The sequence below is a fragment of the Amblyomma mixtum genome, chromosome 5, assembly GCF_055824585.1.
Source record: "Amblyomma mixtum isolate Tamu chromosome 5, ASM5582458v1, whole genome shotgun sequence".
Classification (NCBI taxonomy): domain Eukaryota; kingdom Metazoa; phylum Arthropoda; class Arachnida; order Ixodida; family Ixodidae; genus Amblyomma; species Amblyomma mixtum.
This window is the reverse complement of record NC_143016.1, coordinates 182,459,332-182,482,469: the sequence shown is the minus strand read 5'-3', so window position 1 is coordinate 182,482,469 and position 23,138 is coordinate 182,459,332. Positions and strand designations below refer to the sequence as shown.

At 49.7% G+C, this 23,138-nt stretch overlaps 1 protein-coding gene across 1 annotated transcript in view; it reads right to left on the bottom strand.

Annotated features, from left to right (window-relative positions):
* Positions 1-2,196: 2,196 nt before the first annotated feature.
* The window catches only part of LOC149345008 (uncharacterized), a 53,447-nt gene continuing 32,505 nt past the window's right edge, over positions 2,197-23,138 (bottom strand). The window contains exons 3-4 of the mRNA XM_089547346.1: positions 20,112-20,293; positions 2,197-2,402 (exon numbers count right to left, since the gene is read on the bottom strand). Coding sequence (XP_089403472.1) covers positions 2,197-2,402; positions 20,112-20,293 — 388 coding nt within the window. The remainder of the gene's footprint in view (positions 2,403-20,111; positions 20,294-23,138) is intronic.

The window sequence follows — 23,138 nt, the reverse complement described above, 5'->3', positions numbered from 1 at the left end:
GGGCCAGTTGTTTAAGTTTTGTGATGAATTCCTTCACGCATTCTCATTCCTGCTGCCTGCGGTTGTTGAACTTGGAACGCTAGGGTATTACTGAGTACTCGGAACTGAAGTGCTGTTCAATACCTTCTGTATTTCTGCGAAGGTCTTGTCAGTAGGTGTGTCAGTAACTACCATTTTCTTGAGCTCCCTGTACACGTTGCTGCCTACTAGGTTCAAGAACAAGCTCAACTTCTTTGTCTCCGGAACATCGTTAAGTGCCACAAATTTCTCAAACCTCTCGAAATACGATTGATATCGCTGCTTCTTGGGTTAAACTCTTGCATACTTCCGAAACGTTGCGAAGCTACAGGGATTGCCATTTTGAAACGCTGGCCTTCTTATCATGGCCCGGCCGTCCGTTCCGCTGCAGCATCTGCGCAGGTGCTTGCTTCAGTATGGTGGCATCATCTTGTCGTCGTCGCCAGTGGTTCTATCGTGGCCAAAGAAAGACACGACGCAGGAGCGAGGGCAGGCACGAATGTGATTTTATTCCATGACGCCTCCGCTTTTTTAGCATGTGCCGAGACGGTCCTACGTCATAGGGACGTGCTTGCACTGACAACCGATATCACAATTGGCAGATAGAAGTTGATGAGATGGACCGTTAGAAAACCGCCTTCATCGCACCGGACGGGCTGTACGAATTTCGCGTCGTCCTCCTATTCGGGCTCTCCTGTGCTCCTGACATGTTCCAAAGAATGATGGATACCGTCTTCACGGGTCTGAAGTGGCAGACATGTCCTGCTTATCTTGATGTAATCATTTTTTCTGCAACGTTCACGGAACGTGTGTACCGCCCCAGAACTGTCCCCGAAACCGTTCGATCAGCCAACTTCTCCCTCAAACCACAAAAAAGTCGATTTGGGTTCATCGAATTGACGTTTTTCAGGCATTTTATTAGTGCTGACGGAGTACGAGCTGACCCAGAGAGGCTTGCTGCCGTTGTTGCGTTTCCGGTCCCCGCCGAAAAAAAAAAAGCAGTCAGACGTTCCTGGGCCTGTGATCCTATATATATACTATCGTCACTTCATTAGAAACTTCGCACAGCTCGCCAGCCCTCTGACGCGCCCAACTCGGGATGACGCATCATTGTCCTGGGGCAACGAACAGAAGACTGCTTTCGACGAGTTACGACGCCGACTCCAATCTCCGCCAGTCCGCACCCTGAAATACCACCGCACCTAGCTCCGGGGTTATCATCGTTCTTCCAAGGGAGAGGGGTGTTTTATAAAACGAACTCTACTTCCACTCCGAAAACTTATCTGCTCAGCGTCCTGGTTGATCTATAGGATGAAGTCCTCCTTGGCTGTCATGATGAGCCTACATCCTACCATCTTGGTGTTACACGCAATTTATCCCGAATCCTGCAGAACTACTACAGTCTGTAGCTATCTTCAAGTGTCAAGCGTTATGTCAGGACATAATGGTCATAACAAGTGTCAAGCGTGCTGTCCGAACATTATGTACGAAGACTGAAAAATGTCCTGCAGGCAACACTGCAGCAGAAAAAAAAATATACAACAAAAACTCTTCTTTTATTTTCACATTAGTGGCAGCCTTAGTCACATCCAAATCTCTAGGCACCAGGCTCTCGGATTCAATATCGCCTTTCATTATTCACTTTTTGACAATTTTTGACAACGTTTTGCTATGCGACGAAGAACGTTCGACATTGATTAACTTTCAACTTTTGGCTCCTGTGCTAGTTCTTTTCTAAGATACCTAATTTCTACGTTCGTTAGATGCTGCGCAACCCAAGGAAAAATAAAACTAAAAATTGGCCGGCCCTCATCGGACATGGCACAATGGGCTTAAAGGAAAATTGAATAAATAATGAGGCACGAAGCAAATAAAAAATTCTTCTTTGCAAAAAAAAAAATTGAGAAGGGTAACTTGCTGAGCTTGCTGTTTTTCATTTGAAGATATCATGGAATAATGAGCGCTTGCACAGGAGGTCAACGAAGGAAAAATACCACTCGCAATTGCGCTGAAATTAAAACTTGAGAAAGAAAGCTTCAGCGCTGTTGTGTGAGTTGTTTTTCCTTCACCGTAGTGGCCTGCAGGTGCTGCTTATTCCATGGGGAAAAGGAAAATGTGGCGTACTACAATGCAATAAAGAAAGTGGTCCACTACAAGTAAAAAGCAGCCGCTGATTTTTCAGGGCTTCGGAGTGAAACTATCCTGAATGCTTGCGGCTTTGCTGATGTCCTGTTTGTATTTTCCGTGCAGCACCTGCCATATCCGATCGTACATGCAGTTGTAAATGGAATCTAAATCATGGCCTGGCAATTCTATAGCGCGACCACTGAATGTGGCCAGTTTAAACGGGCGCACCAGCCACGTGCGCAACCTGGGCCGACCACCTGCGAAACAGAGCATCGTGTTAGGGCAACTTCTTCGCATAGCGTAATTACTAGTCACCACAAAACAAAGATATAAATGCATGTTCGGTCGCAACACCTCAAGAACCCATGAAAGAGCGGATTATGCGCACTAAGCGCTGTTAATATTTTTGCACTCAGTAAACCTTGACGAGCTACTACGGGGCCCATGAAATAATTTAGGACTCGCGGGTCATAAGTGCAAACAATTTTTTCCAATAGCTGTTAGAAAAAAAAACATTTGCGAATATTGTAACGGCTCCAGCCGAGGCTGAAGTTGGTAGTGGTGAAATTTATTCCGCTTATTTCTGTGGGGAAAGTAACAGGTATTTATTTATTTATTGATACTGTTGACCCTCGCTTGAGGGTCGTTACAGGGAGGGTATACAATGCAATGTACAACAGACAAAATTCATATCTCATAACGTCAAGTTGGGTGCCCCTCAACTGTGATCGTTCAGATTTCGCAAATTATAAATCCGCCCGAACTGCCCAGCAAACCGCGCTGCATAGCACTAGAGCTCACGTTTTTTGTTATAGGCGTCCAAATGGACAGAGCGGGGGCTTCACATCTATAAAATTGCTGCCCCCTTCGGGCTCGAATCTGATCCTCGAAGTCAAGTTCATGTGGATAAAAACATTGTTTGGCGATGTGGCAGCGGGGCTTAGAGGCAATTTTTTATACGGCTTGCGTACATATGTGTTCAAACGCCATCGTGGCCGTTCCCGAATGTGGTGCTGATTGTCTGGTAATAGAAGCGGCCTAATGGTACAGCCTGTGAGAGAAGTCTTACCACCCTGAAAAAACAGTTGTTTATATCCTCTATACCGGCTAACGGCGGCATGATGACGCTCCGTTCTCCCAGTCCTATGACACCGAGACGACTGGATTTGTCACGTACCCAGTGTGTGCCGTATACACGTTAACACATAACCTTATAACCTTGCAGCAGAAAGTTTTGTTTCAATATACTCGCAATCAGCAGTCAGTGGGTTCTGAGAAAGATGTACGATTTCCTCTCGAGGAAGGTTTGTAAAGCGAAATGTGTGCGTAACTGCAACTTTTGGGGAATGCTTATGTGCTCCTGGTGTGTTGTTTTTTGTAATTTTAGTCTTTAGCTAGGGTCGCACTGCATAAAAACTTCTCTCGCGCGAACCTGTGTTTAAGTTTGCCTGCTTGGTCAGCATGCGCTCGAATTTCTTGTTTTGCTAGTCGTTGCATTCGTTTTCTTTCTGCAAAATTCGAGACAACTAACTTGCGCATCTTTGTCTCCGCTAAACAAAGTGCATTAAAATTTATAGAATATGAAAATTTTGTGTTTTCCCTGATACATCGCGATTTCGGTAAACGGCGACTAATCGATGCAGCTACTACCACGTAATACTCTTTGGTATCCAGCAATCTCAGCTATACGGCTAACGCGGAAAATTATATAGCTTCCTCAGGAACTTCGTAGTTAAAGAAAAAGCCAAAAAGCTGGAGTTAGGAGGAGGCCGATGCTTCCGGAAGACAGCTGGTTTTCCCTCTTAGTGTTCCAATGCCATGTCTCCTGCGCATTTTCTTAGTCTTTCATCGTGAGCTCCTACTGGGTGGATGCGTTGAAATAGGCTCTCTGTAGACGGGCGATACTTTCAAGGAGATGAAGGCTTTACACGGGAAAAAATGTCGTTCCTTCACAGAGATTACGCCGACACACCATGTGCCAGTTTTACCGTTGACACAGCGAAAATAATGTTACACTGCGAAGGTTCCTAGGACATCTAGCTAGTACGAAAAGAAACGGCTACGGTGTTTGCCAACGTTCCAACAGGAGTACCTGTCTCCGTCTGCGGAAAGCGTCCATCATTGCCGGGTTAAAATATCGCCTTCGCTTCGAGGAGGAAGGCCTGCTGAGGGAGAGGAGAACGCAAAGTGGAAGCGGTACTCGGTAGGGGAGGGTGAATATTGTGACGAAGACGAAGCTGGCAGTGGCGCGGGACGGAGCGCCCGCGCTAGGCCAGCGGCCATTAAATCATCTCATAGCCATGGTTCACCACGTCTCATTCTTCGGCTGGCCGCCGCGTAACATTTGGTGTGAGGTGCTGGGGTCGCTTCATCGCCATCCTGGTCACGGAGCTTCGGCGTCCTGGGCCTGCCGTGGACGTCGGCCGTGAGTACCTGGTCAGCGCCGCACGGCCGTGCCCCAGCCCGCCCGACCTGAACCGACCTCGACGCTCACCCCAGCCCCGTCCCCCGCCCGGACCACAAGACACGATGACACAAGACCCCACCGACCCGAGACCCGACCGACCCGAGACCCGACCGACCCAAGACCCAAGACCCACACGTGAAGACACCGTCCCCCTGCCTCTGCCGTTCGGTGCGTCCAGAGACCTCGGCCGTCAGGTCCTGGCACCCTACGGCCCGGATGCTTCGTGGACCGGGACTCATTCTCTCATCGTTCTCATCGTGGTGGCCAGCACTGCACCATCTTCTACACATTGTTCGATCCTTCACTCAAGACCATCGCCATTTCGCCGTCTGTTCGTCACCGATCGGGACGATCGCTCGGAGGCCCCGGGTAGTGTGACGAAGACGAAGCTGGCAGTGGCGCGGGACGGAGCGCCCGCGCTAGGCCAGCGGCCATTAAATCATCTCATAGCCATGGTTCACCACGTCTCATTCTTCGGCTGGCCGCCGCGTAACAATATTGTCCACGCATGATGGCTGCTTAAGAGGATTAGCCGGATTAGCTGCAAAACTGCGAAAAGAATGAAAGCTAATTCAGCAGAAAGGAACCATGGTGTGTGAACCTTGGGGAGACAGCGAGCGTGGGCTTGAAAAGCTGCGTGCAGTTAGGACAGGTGGCTTGGTATGATTGGCTCCGTAGGCCTGAAAAACGCGGATAAAAGAATTGAGCAGTATGGAAGAACCAAACACCGGGGACACACACCTAAAGAAAATGAAATCGAAGTAAGGGAAAATGGAGACGTGTTCGAGGAAAGCACGAAAGGAAAGGGGAGGAAGAAGTGTTGAAGCTAATGGTTTGCGAGAAATCAGAGCGGAAAGTGCGTGGAATTAGGTAAAAATAGAACGATAAATTATTCTAGAGAGAAAAGAAAGGAAAGGAGTGGGGGAAAAGGTTGAAGGAGGAAGAACGGGTCGGAGTGGGCGGTTAGGGAGAAACAATGCAGCTGCAGCACGAAGTACTAAGCAAACCTCTGGCCCTGCGCAGGACCTTTTTAAACAATTCAGAGCAGTGGAAGCTAAAGTTAATGCTAGAATGGAATGAATTAAGGTGTTGTAGGAAAGGTTTTAGGGTCTCAGACCCATGTTCTGACATTTTCAATGAAAAACGTCGCTAAGAGCTGGACAGCACAGCCATTTATTGCGGCGGGGCTCCCCGAACAGCCGCGCCTATTGGATTGTACGCGAACGTGGCCTCAAGCAGTGTTCGGTCCCGGAAACCATGGTTATCGTCGCCATAACTGCAATGAATTCGGCAATCGTCTTGTTAAGCCGCTCAGTCGGTGGATTTGTTTGAGGATGGAAAGCTGTTGTCTTTCAATGGCTGGTGCCACTAAGTCGAATCACCTCGCCTGTAAGTGCCGACATGCAGGCGAATCCACTGTCCATTATACGACATTTGATGCACCGTGACGACGGACAACATGAAGAAATATGCAGCTTCAACTACGGTACCACGCGGAAGGATCTTAGTCTCCCAGCAGCGGCTGAGATAGTGACGACCGCGATGTACCGCTCAACTACGGACGACGCCTGAAATTGGCCCCCAGTAAGTAAATGCCAACCAGTTGAAATGGGAGTTGCAAGGGTCGAAAGGCTACAAGAGCCTGGCTTGATTGGTCGGCGCCGTCGTCCGGCGCTCGAACTCACGGCAGGTTCATAGGTAGCGTTGCACGACCGCACAATGCCTGCGCGAGTAGTATTTTTGGCGTATCCGCTCCAAAGTGCGGAAAAATCCGGGGTGGCCGAAACAAAGGTGGTCATGACACGTGCGCAAAACTTCGTCATGAAGCGTTGTAGGTACTGTAAGCAGATAGACAGCTTCCTTTGGGCCGTAGTTCAGCTTGTAGAGGACACCGTCTCGCTAGCAAAACGACGACATTCCCCGCTTCAAGTTTCGAGGTGGAGATAGAGCGGTTACTTCGAGGTACTCGATGAGGGGCAGCAGTTCGTAGTCGGCCTTCTGTTGGCGGGTGAGGGTGGACGTGGTGATAACAACGACGAAAGCAGAATCGTCATCGGACCCGTCCCTGTGCCAAGGAATAGGATCGCGGGACAGACAGTCAGCATCGTTCTCTTTCTGGTCGGACTTGGTGCACGATAGTAGCATGAAATCAAGGCTCCAATTAGCAAGCCGCCCTGATAGATCTTACAGGGTCGCAAGCCAACGCCATAAATGATGATCGCCCTCGGCCCGAAACGGGTGGCCATGCAAATACAGACGAAATACTATATTCACACTATCATTCAGGTGATAGAGAATTGCGCAGGAACCCCTATACATAGCGTTCATTCATTATGTGAAAGCATTTGACTCAGTAGAAACCTCACCAGTCATGCAGCCATTGTGGAATCAGGGTGCCGGACAGTGTTATGTGAAGTTACAGGAAGGTATCTATAATGAGTGCACAGCTACCATTGTTCTTTATAAAGTGAGCAATAAAAATCCTGCAATGAAGGATAGACACGATGTCGCCAACACTATTCACCGCCTGTTTACAGGAAGTGTTCCAAGGCCTTGATTGTGAACAGTTGGGTGTGAGAGTTAATGGAGAATGCTCGAGTAATTTGCAATTCGCCGATGGCATGTCCTTGCTAGGTCACTCATGAGATGAGCTCCAACAGATGATCAATGAGTTAGGCAAAACAGAACGGTAGACTTAAAATTAACATGCAGGAAACCAAAGTAATGTTCAACAGTCTCGAAAGGGAAAGACTGTTCACAATTGCTAGTGAGGTGCTGGAAGTTGTAAGGGAATGCGTCTACATTGGGCAGATAGTGGCCGCAGATCCGGATCATGGAGAAAAATAAGTAGAAGAATAAGAATGAGGTGGAGCGCACATGGTAGGCTCTCTCAGGTGCTGAATGGTAGCTTTCCTATATTCCGCAAGAGAAAAGTATGCAACAGCTCTATCTTACCGGCACTCACCTATGTGGTAGAAACGTGGAAGCTAACGAAGAGGGTTTAGCTTAAGTTATGGACAACGCAGCTAGCTATGTAAAGAAAAATCATGGCTGTAACGGTATTAAGAACGGAAAGCGGACAGATTGGGTGAGGTAACAGATGCGAGTCAGTGACATCCTAGTTGAAATGAAGAGGTGGCGGTAATAACTTTATTCCCACAAAATGGGCTTGTCCAGAGTAGCCTCCAGTCGGGGGTGAACCCTTGAGATCGTGTGATGAGGGCCAGCTGCGTTGCTTTTCTTGAACTGTCCAAGAGCCTGTCCATTCCTCCGCTGAGGGAGCTGGCAAGAGTGTCGTCGGAGAGGTTTGCTAGCGCACTCCCAAAAAATTCGCAGTGGCTTAGCTCTGGTTAAGCCTGAATATACAAGCGAAAAGCTGCATTTATGCGTTGTTTGGCGTCATGGCTTTCGCATTTCGCGCGCAAGGCACTGGGAGCACCACGATAGCGGTGTATATTTTGAGCCAACTCCCTCGCTATCATTTCTGGGTCTTCTTTTCTTCCTTCGATGACGAATGTCTGCGCCTCTTCTACGGGTGCCGCCCCAGTGTCTTCTGACGCCTATCACATGGTGTGGGCTTGCCCCTCCAATCCCGCTATTCCCCCCATCCCCAACCCAACCCGGGAGGACTGGGAGGCGACCCTGCTCGGCTGCCACGACTTACAGGCCCAACAAGCCTTAGTCGGGCGCGCACGGGCGGCGGCCACCGCCACTGGGGTCCCATACTAGGGACCTCCACCTAGTGTTTGTAAGGATCGGTCCCTTACGGGCTGATCCAAACATACCTCCTGTTCATTCTTAATAAATGTTTTCGCCACCACCACCAGCTCACGCGTTATCGCAGCGCCTTGCGAAGGAACCTTCTCTTGGGACTGCGGCGGATACCGCGCGGCAACGGCGAAGGGTAAACCGGTGGCGAGGAGGAGAAAGGAGGTGGTAGCGAGGAGGGAAAGGGCGCGCCACAGCAGCTCCCAGGGGTGGCCCACGCGAAGCGCAGTGTTGACGAGCCTAGTGAAGCTTTTCCTTTCAAAACTATGGTCTTGGGTGGCGTGCCTCCCGTCACCGCAGTGCGGGCATGCAGGGTCATATTCACCGTTTGTGATTAGCCATAATCGGTAGAGGCGAAGAATCGCGTCGGTCTGTAGGCGTCTGAGTGTCAAGGCTTGCGCCATCTCCAGGTCGAGGTGAGGGGCGGCATATGTACATATTTGCTCGTGATAAAACTTTGTTATCTCCAAGTACGAACGAGGTGCCTTGGCAGCGGCGTCTGTTCCCGAGTGGTCTCCCGTCCGACGGTTGGTTAAACCTTGGGTTAGACGGCCGACCCCCTCGTGTCCGGAGGCACCTTCGTTCGCCGGAACTCATAAAGATTGATGTTGTGATCGAGAGCTCGGTTGCGCAGAGTTCGCATTGCGAGCGCGCTTACTAAGTTTTTGGCGAAATTTTGAGTGCCGCTTTTAGAGCCCCTTAGAATAGTTTTGGTGCGGGGATCCGTGATGGCCAGTGCGATAGCCAATTCCTCTGCTTCGCGTGTAGAGCTAGCGTGAAAGGTGGTGGCATTAACGAGGGCTGACTTTGGCGTTGTCATACATGCCATGTATGTTCCGACTTTGATGTGTTGAGCTGCGTACACCTACACTGCTCGTGGTTCCTTCTTGTACTGCTCCTCAAGGTTCTGCGCCCTTTCTTTCCTGCGGTCGTCGTGTCTACCTAGCAGCACGTTCTTGGCTACTGGTTTAACAACTAGTCTGTCAGTAATGTCGAGTAATAAATGCGATGTTGCACATACCTCCTCAACGGGGTTAATGCAGAGTTTGTCGATAATTACGCGTCCCGTAGCAGTGCGCTACAAATGGGTCACCTGTGCAGTCTAATGGGCTTCGATTAGCTCAGCGAGCGTGTTAAAAATTCCCAACTGCAGCAGTTGATCTCAGTCGGTGTACGCCGGCAGGCCAAGGGCCGCCTTGTATACTGTTCTAAAGATGCTATTAAGTGTGTCTTCGTCCCTGCGATGCAGATGATAGCACGGGCAGGCGTACGTGATTCGACTTATCAGAAAGTATTGCATGATCCTGTTTAGGTCGGCTTCTCTGATACCGCTGCGACGGGTGGCAATACGCCTCACCAGCCCGCCTATCTGGTGCGCACCGCTGTGGGACGCGTAAATCTCGACAAACTCCACATCAACCCCGTTGAGAAGGTAAGTGCAACATCACTTTTATCAGTCGACATTACTGGTAGGCTAGTAATATTATGAATAAACATACCAAGAACCCTGATCGTGGCTACCAGGGGTATTGGGTGGTTGTCAATGTGTAACTCGATGGGTCCCTGAGGGTCGGGTGCTGCCTGTGAGGCTTGTTTTTTCCTCGTAACTAAGAGTTATGATTTAGCCGGTGGACACGCAAGGCCGTTCTCCTGCACGAAAGGGTGTACCGTGTCGATAGCTCGTTGTAAGGACTCTGCAATCTTTCCATCGAATCTCCAATTGGTCCATAAGGTGATGTTGTAGGCGTATGTAGAATGATGTATATGTGTGATCGCATCTAACAGACGCGGGAGGCCACTCATAGTAACGTTGAAGAGAAAAAGTGAAATTACAGCGCCTCGAGGGGTTCCTCTGGGGTCGAGTGTAATTTTGTGACTATTTTTGTCTCGAAATGCTGCGTAGCCAGGCGCTGGTTCAGAAAGGTGGCGATGTAGTCGTATGTCCGTTGCCTACATTCATCAATGACAGGTGAGAGAGGATGGAATTGTGTGACACATCGTCAAAGGCCTCACTCACAACGAGTCCCAGGATGGTGCGCTTTGCTGTTAACCATTAGGATCTAGAATGTCTTGTTGTATCTCCCACATGATGCCCTCAGTCGAGAGGCCTGCTCGAAACCCAATCATGGACGGGGGAAACGTGTCATACGCGTAGGCGTGCATTTATAGACATTTTAAGACAACACGCTCCATTACCTTTCCTAGATATGACGTTAGCTAAATTGGACGGAGATTCCTAATCTTGAGTCTTTTTCAGCGTTTAGGAAATAAAAAGATTTAAGCGTGCTTCAATTCGTCGGGAATGCTGCCTCCTCTCCAGTATGTGTTGAAGAGGCCCGTAAGGGTCTCTACAGATTTGTCCTTTAAGATGCGCAACATATTATTAGTGATGCAATCATCCTCGGCTGCCGAGGTGGTGTTAATTTGATTAAGAGCAGCTCTGACATCCGCTACAGTAAAGACCCTATCCATGTGAGCATTATATGGCCCTGAACACCCATGTGGCGAGGGTAAATGCTGGGAGGTCTTTTGCACTAATTTTTAATGTGATCATGAGCTCTTCGTCGGTGCCCTGGAAAGCTTGTGCGATCCTCTGTAGGGTCTTGTGAGATTCGGTCTTAGTTTTCGTAGGACCGAGTAAATGCTTGAGTGGAAACCATGTGTTCTTGTTGTCCAGTTGCCCATTAAGGCAGTCACAAATCGGATGCCACTTCTCTCGGCTAAGCTCCCACTTGTATTCTTGCATATCCTTTTCATATCGGGTTAGCCAAAATTTTAAGCGCCGGTTATGCTTATTTTTGCGCCATCGAACGCGTATACTTCATTGCGCTTCCATCATGTGTACTAGCTTAGCGTACGGACTGGGACCGCTTTCCTCCTGCGTCACAGTTTTCGAGGTGTAGGCGGCGTCTTGAAGCAGGCGCTCCGTCCACTGTCGTAGATCTACTTCGCCTCCGTCGGTCTTTGTGAGCGGACATATCTGAAGCCGTCCCAAAGCGTGTACTTCACTTCCCAGTGATCATTTTGCAATGCGTCGCTCGGAAAGTGGTACACAGCACATAGTGATCGTTTCCTACGTTTTTCTTCGTACAAAAGCTAGCGCAAAACACGACACACACAAGAAAGGTAGACTAGCTTTTGCGCTAGCTTTTGTACGAAGAAAAATGCACCAACTAGCCCAGCAACAAGTGTTACTTGAGTTTCCTACGTTGATGTTGAGATTCCCCTTTCTCACAACGGGGAAATTTCTTGCAAAGGTATGGCCGGGGCACGTATCCATGGTTGCACTGTAACCAATCCGCGTAGGTTTGGTGAAGGAGCGTAGTGACAGAGAACTGAAGGAGCGGGCGCTGCCGCTGAATCTCTGGGCTCTTTTACCGGCTTTACGTCCCTGATTAGCTGTCGCGCCTCGTCCTCTCTACGTGACTCCTACAACGATTTCGATTAGCCACTCTCATTTTCCACTGTTTCCCACCATCCTCTCCACATTTCACTCCAAAGCCTCAACCTAACACCACGGGACAGATTTTGCGGAGATAGAGTAGTAATGCTACAGGTTAGGTAGTGAATTCAATATCAGGCGCGTTAACAATGTTTCGTCTCCAGACGAGCGTCACATAAAAGATCGCTAGTTATGGGGAAATTTATGCTGACCGAATGGTCGTTACAAGAATTATCCTTTGCGTGATCACGCTGCACCTTCAATTTCTATCCTTAGTGGCATTTGGCAGCCGCGTAAAGCTGGAACATAAGCGAGCCAACCCGCATATCTCATCGCACTTCTCATCCTTTCCAAGTTTCTCGACCACGTGCCCGCACGGTTACGTTTGCAGCCTCATTTTTCCCCCGTACCATTGTGGACTGGAACGACCTTCCCAGCGACATTGCAGCCATCATGTGCTCCGCGACCTTCGCTGATAATCTTCATGCTCATTTGTCATCGTGTTAACACTTGCCGCCAACGAATATTGTACCCACCCCTTATGTAATGCCCCTCACCGGGCCTTTAAGGAAAATAAATGAAATGAAATGAAATGAAGATAATGGCACGTTGCATGAAGGCCACGCTCCCACTTTGTTTCCTCGAAAGAGCAAGTGTGCTGTGAAATGGAATTGTAATTTGTGGAGTTTAACTTCCCGAAGCGTAGCGTCGCCGATAGTGAACAGCTTAACGGAGGGTTCCAGATTAATTTAGGTTACTGCAAGTTTTTAACGCGCTAACAACACACAATACGAGTGCGATTTCGTATTTTGCTTCCGTGAAAATGGGGCTATCGCGACGGGAGCGAATCCGCGACCTTGGGGTCAGCAGTGGAGCGACAAAGCCACTGAGGCACAGCGCCCGTTCGTTTACTTGTAGCCGTAAACATAACGAACAAATGCAAATTGTTCAGCCTTCACCGAATCCATGTTACGTACTGTGTTGGTATATCTTATATTTATCGTTCTGTTGTAGGGGTAAGCTTACTGATTGATGTTTTTGTGCTTGTTTTCTTCTGTCCCTCCTAGGTAGAGTGCACATGTCATTCTTTCTTCACAAAAAAATATGCCCTTTCATGAAGTTCACTTTGGTAGCTTACGCTTCTCCTGCCTCAGCTCTTACGCGCTGTGCATTGAAGCGGGGTGCTCCCTCTTAATGGTCATGCTTTGTGTCCTGTATGTTCGATAAACTACATAGAACGATACGGAAATGGAACAGGTTCGTGTCAGGGTCGTGACCTCTCACTCTTAATATCAAGTAGATTCAGTCGGCGCTTCTACGTGCATAGCTGCAATGGAACAGCAGCAACGCAGTATTGCGGGGAATCGCCTTATTTAAATGGAACTATACGCGATATTGGCGCAAGAGGAAAGAGGCTCCCTTTGTAACTGCAGCCTTATGTGAGGATACGAGAAAGGTGTCAATGTCACCAATGTGATCCCACGCAGTCAAGGGGCCTGAACGACAGCTATTCAGAGTCGGAAAAACGGAAATTTCAGTAAGGGAAAGGGGCAGCGACGTCTCACTCACGCTCGATGCATGCACGGCGCCGTGCAGAAGAAATGAAGGAGGGGAATTGAGATGGCACAAATATGAAATGGCAGCAGTTCAGGAGTCGGCAAAAACTTCGACACCCTCAGGAGTGTCAAACATGCACTGTGTAAGGTGGGATTCTTACAGCGAAGCTTCTCAACGGGAGCAGGGCTAACAGCGGTCCGAGGTCAGGCAGTGGAGCCAGGAGCGTGCACCAGGCGATGGCAATGCGGCTCGCGCGTATGCCCGTCGTCTTCCTTACAATGGCCCCCGGGCAGTAGAGGAGCCATCCTGGTGACTTAAGGGGCGGACAAGACAGCGGGGTCGTGGTATGTCTTGAGGCGGGTGATATGGACGGTCTCACGGCAGCGGCGTCTGAGATAGGAGGACGACGTAAGGGGCTCAACTATATAGTTGACCGGGGATGTTTGCTGCAAGATGCGGTAGGGCCCGTGATACCTAGCGAACAGTTTCCTGGAGAGGCGCGGAGTAAGGGGAGGTATGCACAGCCAGACAAGAGAGCCGTGCGAGAAATGTTGGGGAGGTTCATCTTAATCGTGGCGGGTTTTCTGAAGGGTCTGGGTAGCTGTCGTGAGCGATCAGGTGATCTGGCGGCAGTCTTCGGTGTGCCTGGCGGCTTCGGAAACAGTGGTGCACTCAGATGCGTCAGGGTGGTAGGGGAGAACAGTATCAATGGGAACGGAGGGATGTGGGCCGTAAAAAAGAAACAAAGGAGGAAATCCGGTTGTAGACTGCGTAGCAGTATTGTACGCGAACGTAATATACGGGAGAATGAGGTCCCAGTTCGTGTGGTACGGACCAACGTACATCGCCAGCATGTCCCCCAGAGTTCGGTTAAAGCGTTCAGTGAGGCCGTTTGTCTGAGGGTGGTAAGCGGTGCAAGTCCGATGGATGACTTTGCACTCACGGAGAAGAGCTTTGATGACGTCAGATAAGAAGACACGGCCTCTGTCGCTGAGGGGTTCACGCGGGGCACCGTCCATCAGAATGATAATTACGGCGATAAAGCAGGTTATCTCTGATCTCAAAATGTGAAGCTTGACGGCGCAGGGCGCGGGATGGTGCAACCGCCGATGGGTCGGAGAGAAAGTCGAGAAGAGCCCGAATCCAGGGATCCTTGCGCTGCTCAGAAGGCAGGTCACTGATGGTGGGAGACGGAACAGGGGCGTCGATTTCGCAGAGGCTGGCAAGTTCGGCGGGGAGCAAGTCAATGCTTCGGCATCCTGATGCTTGTGGCCCGACCGGTACACGACTCGGATGTTGTATTCTTGAAGACGCAGCGCCCATCGCGCCAGGCGGCTGGAAGGATCCTTTAGGGAGGAAAGCCAACAAAGGGCGTGATGATCCGTAACGACGTCGATAAGACGGCCGTACACGTAAGGGCGAAACTTGCCTAAGGCCCACACAATGGCGAGGCACTCTTTCTCAGTCACAGAGTAGTGAGACAGCCTTGGTAAGTGTACGGATGGCATAGGCATCGACATATTCGGCGAAGCCAGATTTGCGCTGGGCGAGCACTGCACCAAGACCAATGCCACTGGCATCGGTGCAGACTTCAGTGGGGGCCGCCGGGTGGAAATGGCGCAAGATGGGTGGTGCCGTGAGAAGACGACGCAAGGTGTTGTAGGCGCCGTCGCATGCGGGTGACCAAGCCGAAAAATCAACATTGGGGAGGAGCAGCTGAGTGAAAGGGGCAGCAATTGAGGCAAAGTTGCGAATGAAACGCCTAAAATAAGAGCAGAGCCCTAGGAAGCTGCGAAGTTCCTTAGTGATTGAAGGTTTGGGAAACTCAGTCACGGCGCGACGTTTCGCAGGGTCAGGACGTACACCATCTTTCGACACAACGTGACCTGAAATTGTCAGTTCGCGGGCAGCCAAGGTGCATTTTTTTCAAGTTCAGCTGCAGGCCTGCGTTTCTGAGGCACGTCAAGATGTGCTTCAGGCGACATAGATGCGTTTGAAAGTCGGGCGAAGAGATAACTATATCGTCCAGGTAGCACAAGCATGTCTTCCACTTAAGGTCACGCAAAACGGTATCCATCATTCGCTCGAAAGTAGCACGAGCGTTACAGAGGCCGAAAGGCATGACATTAAACTCGTAGAGGCTGTCAGGGGTCAAAAACGCGGTTTTGGGGCGATCTGCAGCTGCCATTGGGACCTGCAATAACCTGAGCGCAAATCAAGGGAAGAGCTGCGCGCCTTGTAGACAGTCCAGAGCGTCATCAATACGGTGCAAAGGGTAGACGTCCTTGCGTGTGATCTTATTAATGCTGAGGTAATCGACGCAAAATCGAACGGAGCCATCCTTCTTCTTGACGAGGACAACCGGTGAGTCCCAGGGGCTGGTGGAAGGCTGAAGAACGCCGCTCTGAAGCATGATGCCTACCTGTTCTTCAATAACTCGTCGTTCAGTGGCGGAAACACGATATGGGCGCTGTCGCAGAGGGGCATGGTCGCCGGTTTCAGTGCGGTGCTCGACAGTCGTCGTGCGCCCCAAAACACGTTGGTGGCAATCGAAGGAGGAGCGAAACTCCTCAAGAAGCGCAAGAAGCTGGGTTCGCTGCGTTAGCGGAAGAGTGGCGTCAATAGAGGGAAGGAATAGGTCGGTCGACAACGTGGCGGGCGCAGGAGTAGGTGAGCTGACGGCGTCCATGGCGACCGGCGGTGGTTCTGCGGCAGCGTCGGGGTGCTTGAAAACAAAATCAAAGAGCTGCACGGTTCCGACGCATTCCCCGCGGCGCAGTGCGAAGGGGCTGGAAAACGGGTTTAAGACCAACAGTGCTGTGAGGCCGGCGGATAAAGTGAGCAGGGCATAAGGCAGCGGCAGACAATGGCGGCGTAGAAAAGTGGGAGACGGCGTGAAGATGACACTGGCATCGCGAACACAGTCACAGGAGAGAGGCACAATCACGGAAGAGCACGCAGGAATATCGGTACTGTCGGCGACAAAAGCTTTGGCAGAAACAGGGGCACCACAAATTTCAGTCTCTGGCACGGGATTCGGCAGCGTAGAGAGCTGTACTTGAGCCCGAGCACAGTCGATGACGGCGTCGTGGAGCGATAGGAAGTCGCAGCCCAAGATGATCGAATGCGAACATGACGGCAGAACGATGAACTCGACCAAATATAAAACGTCTTCTATGACTACTCGAGCAGTACACGCTGCTAACGGCTGGATGAGGGGCACACTTGCAGTTTGTAACGACAGGCCAGAAAGGGGCGTCTTCACTTTCCTCAAAGAGCGGCAAAGCGCTGCATCCATGACAGAAACCGCAGCACCGGTGTCGACAAGCGCCATGACAGATACGCCCTCTACAAAAACTTCAATTGAATTAGCGGCAGACAAACGAGGCCTTTCAAATTTCGACGACTGCGCAGTTCTCGCCTCAGGAACTGTGGCACCTAGTTTTCCTCTTGAGTGGTCGCGGGACGCTGTCGCATTGGAGAGATGGAGCGCCTACGTGGAGAAGGCGAACGGCGTCCGGAGAAGGCGGTGCGCTCAGAAGAACGGCTTATGGGCGGCTCAGCAGGAGGCGAATACTGTCGCTGGGACCAGTAACCGGAAACTTCAGGAGGTGGTCGTGAGGCATTCATGCGTCGACGGCAAAGCCGCGCCACATGACCTGGCAAGCCGCAGAAGTAGCAGATCGGGCGGTTGTCAGGCGTGCGCCAGGATTTGCCCAGTTGAGCTGGCGGTCGAATGTTATCAGGCGTGCCCCAGGAGGTTCGCAGATGAGCAGGCGGGGGAATAAAAGCAGCAGGCTGTCGAACAGGACCAGGAGGCGGAGCATAGGTAGGTGGTCGAGGTCGCGCAACTACCTCCGCATACGTCAGCGGGACCGCGAAAGCTGTGGGCTGAGGGGCTTGCGGGAGAGCCTCAGCGACCTGTTCTTGAATGATGTTCCTCAGATTCGGAGCTGTTTGATGATGGCTCTTGATGGCTTGAAATGAGCGAGAGCTGCCGAGCAACTTCTTCACGGATGAAGTCTTGATGTGCGGCAGGAGCGATGACTGGTCTCTTGCATCATTCAGGCCAGCAAGCGAGTCGATGCTTGTGGTGTGTTCGCGTGTCAGAGCCCTCTGCTTGCATAGTTCGTCGAAGCTCTGACATAGGGTGACGACTTCGGCGACGGTGCGCAGGTCTCGCGCCAACAACATCTGAAAGGCGTCGTCATCAATTGCCTTGAGGATGTGCCGCATCTTGTCGGCTTCGGACATCTGTGCGTTCACCCTCTTGCACAGGTCCACGACATCCTGGATGTTACTCTTGAAGTTCTCTCCTACCTGCTGCGACCGCGCACGCAACCGCTGTTCGGCACGAAGTTTTCTGACAGCCGGGCGGCCGAATACCTCTGAGAAGTTCGTTTTGAAAACGGACCATGATGAAATATCCGGCTCGTGGTTCCGATACCACAGATTTGCCACGCCCGTCAGATAGAAAATGACATTGTTCAGCTTGTTTTCCGCGTCCCACTTATTGTATGCGCTCACCCGCTCGTACGATCAGAGCCAATCTTCAATATCATGGTCGTCCGTGCCGCTGAAGATAGCGGGGTCCCGCTGGCGGAGAGAACCAGCACAGACGACGGCGGCCGGGTTCACTTGTACGGCTTGGTGTGTCGAAGGCATAGCGGTAGGAGGTAGCGTTCGGCTGCGGAGTTCCAGGGCGAGAGGATATTACCCCGCACCTCCACCAAATGTAAGGTGAAATTTGTACAGCGAAGCTTCTCAACGGGAGCAGGGCTAACAGCAGTCCGAGGTCAGGCAGTGGAGCCTGGAGCGTGAACCAGGCGATGGCAATGCGGCTCGAGCGTATGCCCGTCGTCTTCCTTACAATAGAATTTTATAGGAGATGCACGCTGGCATTTCACATGAAACAGATCACAGGAAGTCCTGCAACGTCCAGTTAAGGATTAGAAGTTTACACCGACTTTTAACAAAAAAATGGCTGCAATTTCTTGAGCAGTAAAGATTTCGACTAAGGTGCGTGGTTACTTTGCCATATGGGTGAGCTGGCGGGGATCGTCGCATAATTCCAATGATGATTATTGCAGGAGAAACTCCCTTCCTAGTTATATCATAGTTAAGTTATTGCAGGCCACGATTTGGTAAATGTTAGTACGTTCAAGTATCTGGGGGTGTCAGTTTCTCACAACGTAAGATGGCACAATCATGTCAAAAACGTGCGTGCGGGGCACATAGAAAACTGTTTTCTAAGAGGAAAGTTGGGGAGAGCAACGAAAGATGTCTAACTTTTAGCATACAAATCTCTCATACGGCGTTCCCTAGAATATGCATCTGCAGTATGGTCTTCTCCCCAGAAGATTCTTTCAACGGAAATAGAAAAGGTTCAAAGACGTGCGGCGAGATTTATTTGTTGAAAATAAAGGAAAACAGATTCGGTAACAGATATGTTAAACTCATGCAGTCTAGAAATATTAGAAAAAAGACGTAAAAAGAAGAGATCACCAATACTTTACCAAATCATTCACGGTGAAATTAACATGAGCAAAGCAAAATATCTGCAGCCTCCAGGTAAACTGAGCTCCCGCCTTAATCACCGCAAAGCGATCTGGCCATACTTGACCCGAACTAATGTCTTTCGCTGCTCATTCTTTCCGGATGCTATTGAGCACTGGAATAAACTGCGCGCTCACGTTGCTGAGTCTACAGGTGTAGCCGCATTCCTGAATGCACTTGGGGATTCCGTCTAGGTATGGGATTCCTGTAGATGTGCGCGTAACTGATATGTGCGCGTAACTGATTGTCAACTGACTAATTTCTTTTTGTATAGCAGGCGGCTCTACAGTGGTGTGAATTTTGTTGCGTTTCTGTGCTCTCCTGTATTGTATGCTCGAAGAGGCTTGTTCATTCTTGTGCGTATGTTTGCTTTCTTTCTTCATTTTCCCTCCCTGTAATGACCCTGAAATGAGGGTTGGCAGTATTCATAAATAAATAAAGATAAAATAGTAACTCGCCTTCTTTGGTTCCTGCTTGGACCTTTTTAGGATCGTTATTGGTAGCAAGAATCCTAAAGCTTGATTGCTCGTCGCCTTCAATAGGGTAGGTGCTATACACCCTTCGAAGTCTTCAGAGCGAGATGATCTTGTTGCCTCCCACAGAGGGGAACTCTTATCCCATCCGTCAAGCTCTAAATCTCTGACAACTGACAGCAGCCCTTGTCATCAGCGTTCAATACCTTTCGGTTTAGGGGTGGTTAAAGTGATCCACTGCACTGCTCATAAAGAAAGCGTTTGGACTCAAGACATTTTTCTAAGGCTGCCTAAGTAATGTGTTTTCTTTAGTGAAATGAGCATTCTACTCTTAAAACAGAAGTCATCCCAGATATCTTCGTCTAGCTTCTTAGTCTTTATTTAGTTATTGGTGGTTAGGCGCGCAGCGCACAAGCTTTCCTGCATTTACCGCCACTTACAGCCTTTGTCCAGGGAGGACATTCCATTGAAACAACGCAACTGACCGAAACAAGACTAAAAGAGACGACCAGCTTATAAAAACGTCCACCCGCACCGCACCTCTTCCTTTCTATGTTTTACTTTGTCGTCATAGCTTCCGGAAAGCATTGACGCAACGAAGCACCCCATGACTTACTATATTGTCATCTCTCGATACTGCGAAGGACTACGCACACAAGGACGTCCGGTAAAAGCATGCGGTGCACTCTTGCAGGTGCGATACCTGGCTCTGAAGCAAGCTCGACGAGGACATTAATCTGTGTTCTACCGATAATCGGTACCCCGTTGGTGACATGCTTGTCATAGCTGCTGAAAAACTTAAACTCTGCCTTCACATCTTGGAAGAACGAATAGCAGCCCACGGTCAGCTCGCTACCCAGCCATCCGAGCGAAGAGCACCATCCCCTGCGGAAATAGAGCGGCGGGGCAAATTACTGCTGGTAATGCAAAGAGAAGTTTCAATGCTTATTAGAGCAGTGCACTTAATCATTGTTAGGTCATTCCTGCACAGCACAGTTGCACTGATTACAGACATGACATTTGTTTACGCATGATTTGAAGATGCTGATGATCAGCTAAAACCACTTGGAGTGAATTTTTGTTTTTCACAAAATAATGAACCAGGTCCTAAACCTTGCAGAAACAGCTCAAATCGGCTGCAACTCCTAGAAAACCACTCCATATACCGGAATGGCAGGTCCCACAACCGTCTACAAATCGATCAGTGGAGATAAAATTATTATATCGAGAAAGAAAGAAATGCTACCGTATGGGGACGTGGGAAGAATAATAATAGACTTCACATTAGGTAAAAAAAAGAACAGCAGTTTTTTCAACACAAAGCACCGAAATAAACTTTCACAGAAGAACTGACTATTAGACTTGTTTGATTGTCTAATGGGCTTAAAAACCCCCGCGGTGGCTCAGTGGCTTGGCACTCGTCTGCTCATCCGAAAGGCGCGGCCTCGATCCCGGTCCCCACGGTGAAGTTTCGATGAAGGCGAAATTCTAGAGGTCCGTGTACTGTGCAGTGCCAGTGCACGTTAAAGAAACCCAGGTGGTCGAATTTTTTGGTGCCCTCCTGTACGGCGTCTCTCATGGCCTGAGTCACTTGGGGACGTTAAACCCCCATACACCAAACTAAAGTGGTGAAAAAACTTAGAAAACACACCGAGCCTTAAGGGCTCGGTGTGACAGGTGACAAGATGGCTCGGTGACAAGATGGCGTTAATGGTCCCTTCAGAGGCCTGGGGTTCCATTTTGTGTGTCAGTTCGCGCAGAGCCGTTCTGTTCTTCACAATCATGTAATGCTTAACCAAACCATAGGTGTATAATGCGATATGATTAGAGATCCCTCCCGCGCGAGTACTTCTCTGCAACCTAAGTTCTGCCTAAACGCAATTGAATGCGGCATTTCTCATTCTCTACTTTATATGCATCGATCACGAGGAGTCCTCATACAACTCCTTTCGCAATGGTGCAGCGCTTAAGCGCTGCGCGACTTCCCCGGGCGGTGAATGTTTAAATTACAGACACTGTTGGGGCTTCCGAGCCACTGGTTACGGTTCCCGATTAACTTCTCACTCACAATCCGGTAGGCATGTTGTCACCTGCCAGGGTGGGCTGGTTGTGATGACGTCAGAAACAGGGTGTCGAATCGAAATTTTGGTTGGTTTTTCGGTTCACGTTTGTGCCTTTCGGATTGTGTTCTGGGTTCGGCTTCTGAGCGACATTCCGCACCATTTCGAAGCAGCTCAAACGGGTTTGAGGGGCCAAAAATGTTCTCAGCACATATAGGCTGGTCGCAAACCCTGTATTGCTGTTTTCTGTGTTATATAGTAATAAAAAATTAAAGCATGAGAGGTTTGTTTTATGCGAGCTGTTATCACTTTATTCACATTAATTTACTGCCCTCGGCAAAAAGTCTTAAATAACCTAATTAAATAAACTCCAATTAAACATACCCCCTTTGTCAAAAGTAACCGAGCAACAGGTTCTTGCTTCTCAAACGTATAACGGAGCATTTACAGCAGGCCTAAAGACCGAACGGTGCCACAATGTAAGGACAAGGTCTCACCTTTCTTTGCACAGAATCGGAGCTTAAGGGCTGTCATGAGTGCTTCGCTACGCGGCTAAGAAACAAGCCACCTGTGCCGGGTTACTTTTGGCAAAGACTTAACATCAGCTAATTAGATGCACAATCAATGTTATTAGGTACATAAGAAGAACAACTGATAGATTTCCAAGCTATAAAACCCTCCAGCTTCAGCAGCATATCCCGTCGTTCGAGTAATAGGTCGCAGTTTATGCTTGTGTCAGTCGGGAAATTTTCAGATGCAGAGTACTTACGCGGGCTCCGTCATGACCACTGCATACGCCCTCTACCTCACCACACACTACTGTGAGCGAAAGCTGTCCTTTATCGACAGCTACAGACAGGCACCTCGCCCTGTTCGCCTGTAACGCAACAGGAGCCTCGTGGAAGCACTGGCCCTCCCTAACAAGCAAGCGCTTATCAAACACATTTTCCTTCCGCTATAACTCAGCATGTTATAAAACACAGATAATCGTGCCTTCTCGTAGTACACAGTAAAATTAAGATTGTCGTCTGTGCTTATGACGTCGACCTCTTTTTGTTTTGGATAAAATAGTACCAGAGAGGGAGAGAGTGAAATTCTTTAACAGAAAACAGAGAGTTTAGCCGCCTTTAAAAATTACTGGCATGCTACTCTGCATGGGGAAGGAAATTTGTGGGACGAAGACGGAAGGAGAGGGATGTATAAAAGGTAGAACAAAAGAAACAAAACGGGAAAAGATAAAATGAGGCCGTCGAAAGGGATATAAAATGGGGTCTCGACAAATATGCGATCTGCCTAGGATGCTAAAGGCCGCAGCTTGAAAAATAACCTCCAACAAAGCCTTTTTTGGGTGCTTTTTGTAGAATCTGAGTTATGAGTAGTCAAAATTTGAATTTCCGCGTATGCGCGCCTTTCCCTCTCCTCTCGCCCCTGTTTTGTACCCTAAAATATCGGCGCTCCTCTCCTGGCGCCACCTGCTCCCCCTGCGCCAGCTGCTGACACGCACGGGAATTCCCTAGGGGGCGCATCTGGCACGCGAACCAATGATAGTACCCCACTCCTGAAGTAAGGAGTCCTACACGACGCTTGCATGCGGATTCGGGTGAAAGACCGGCTCCGCTGGTCACCGCGAGGGGCGGAACGCTATGTCGCCTGTACTCTACATAATGCAA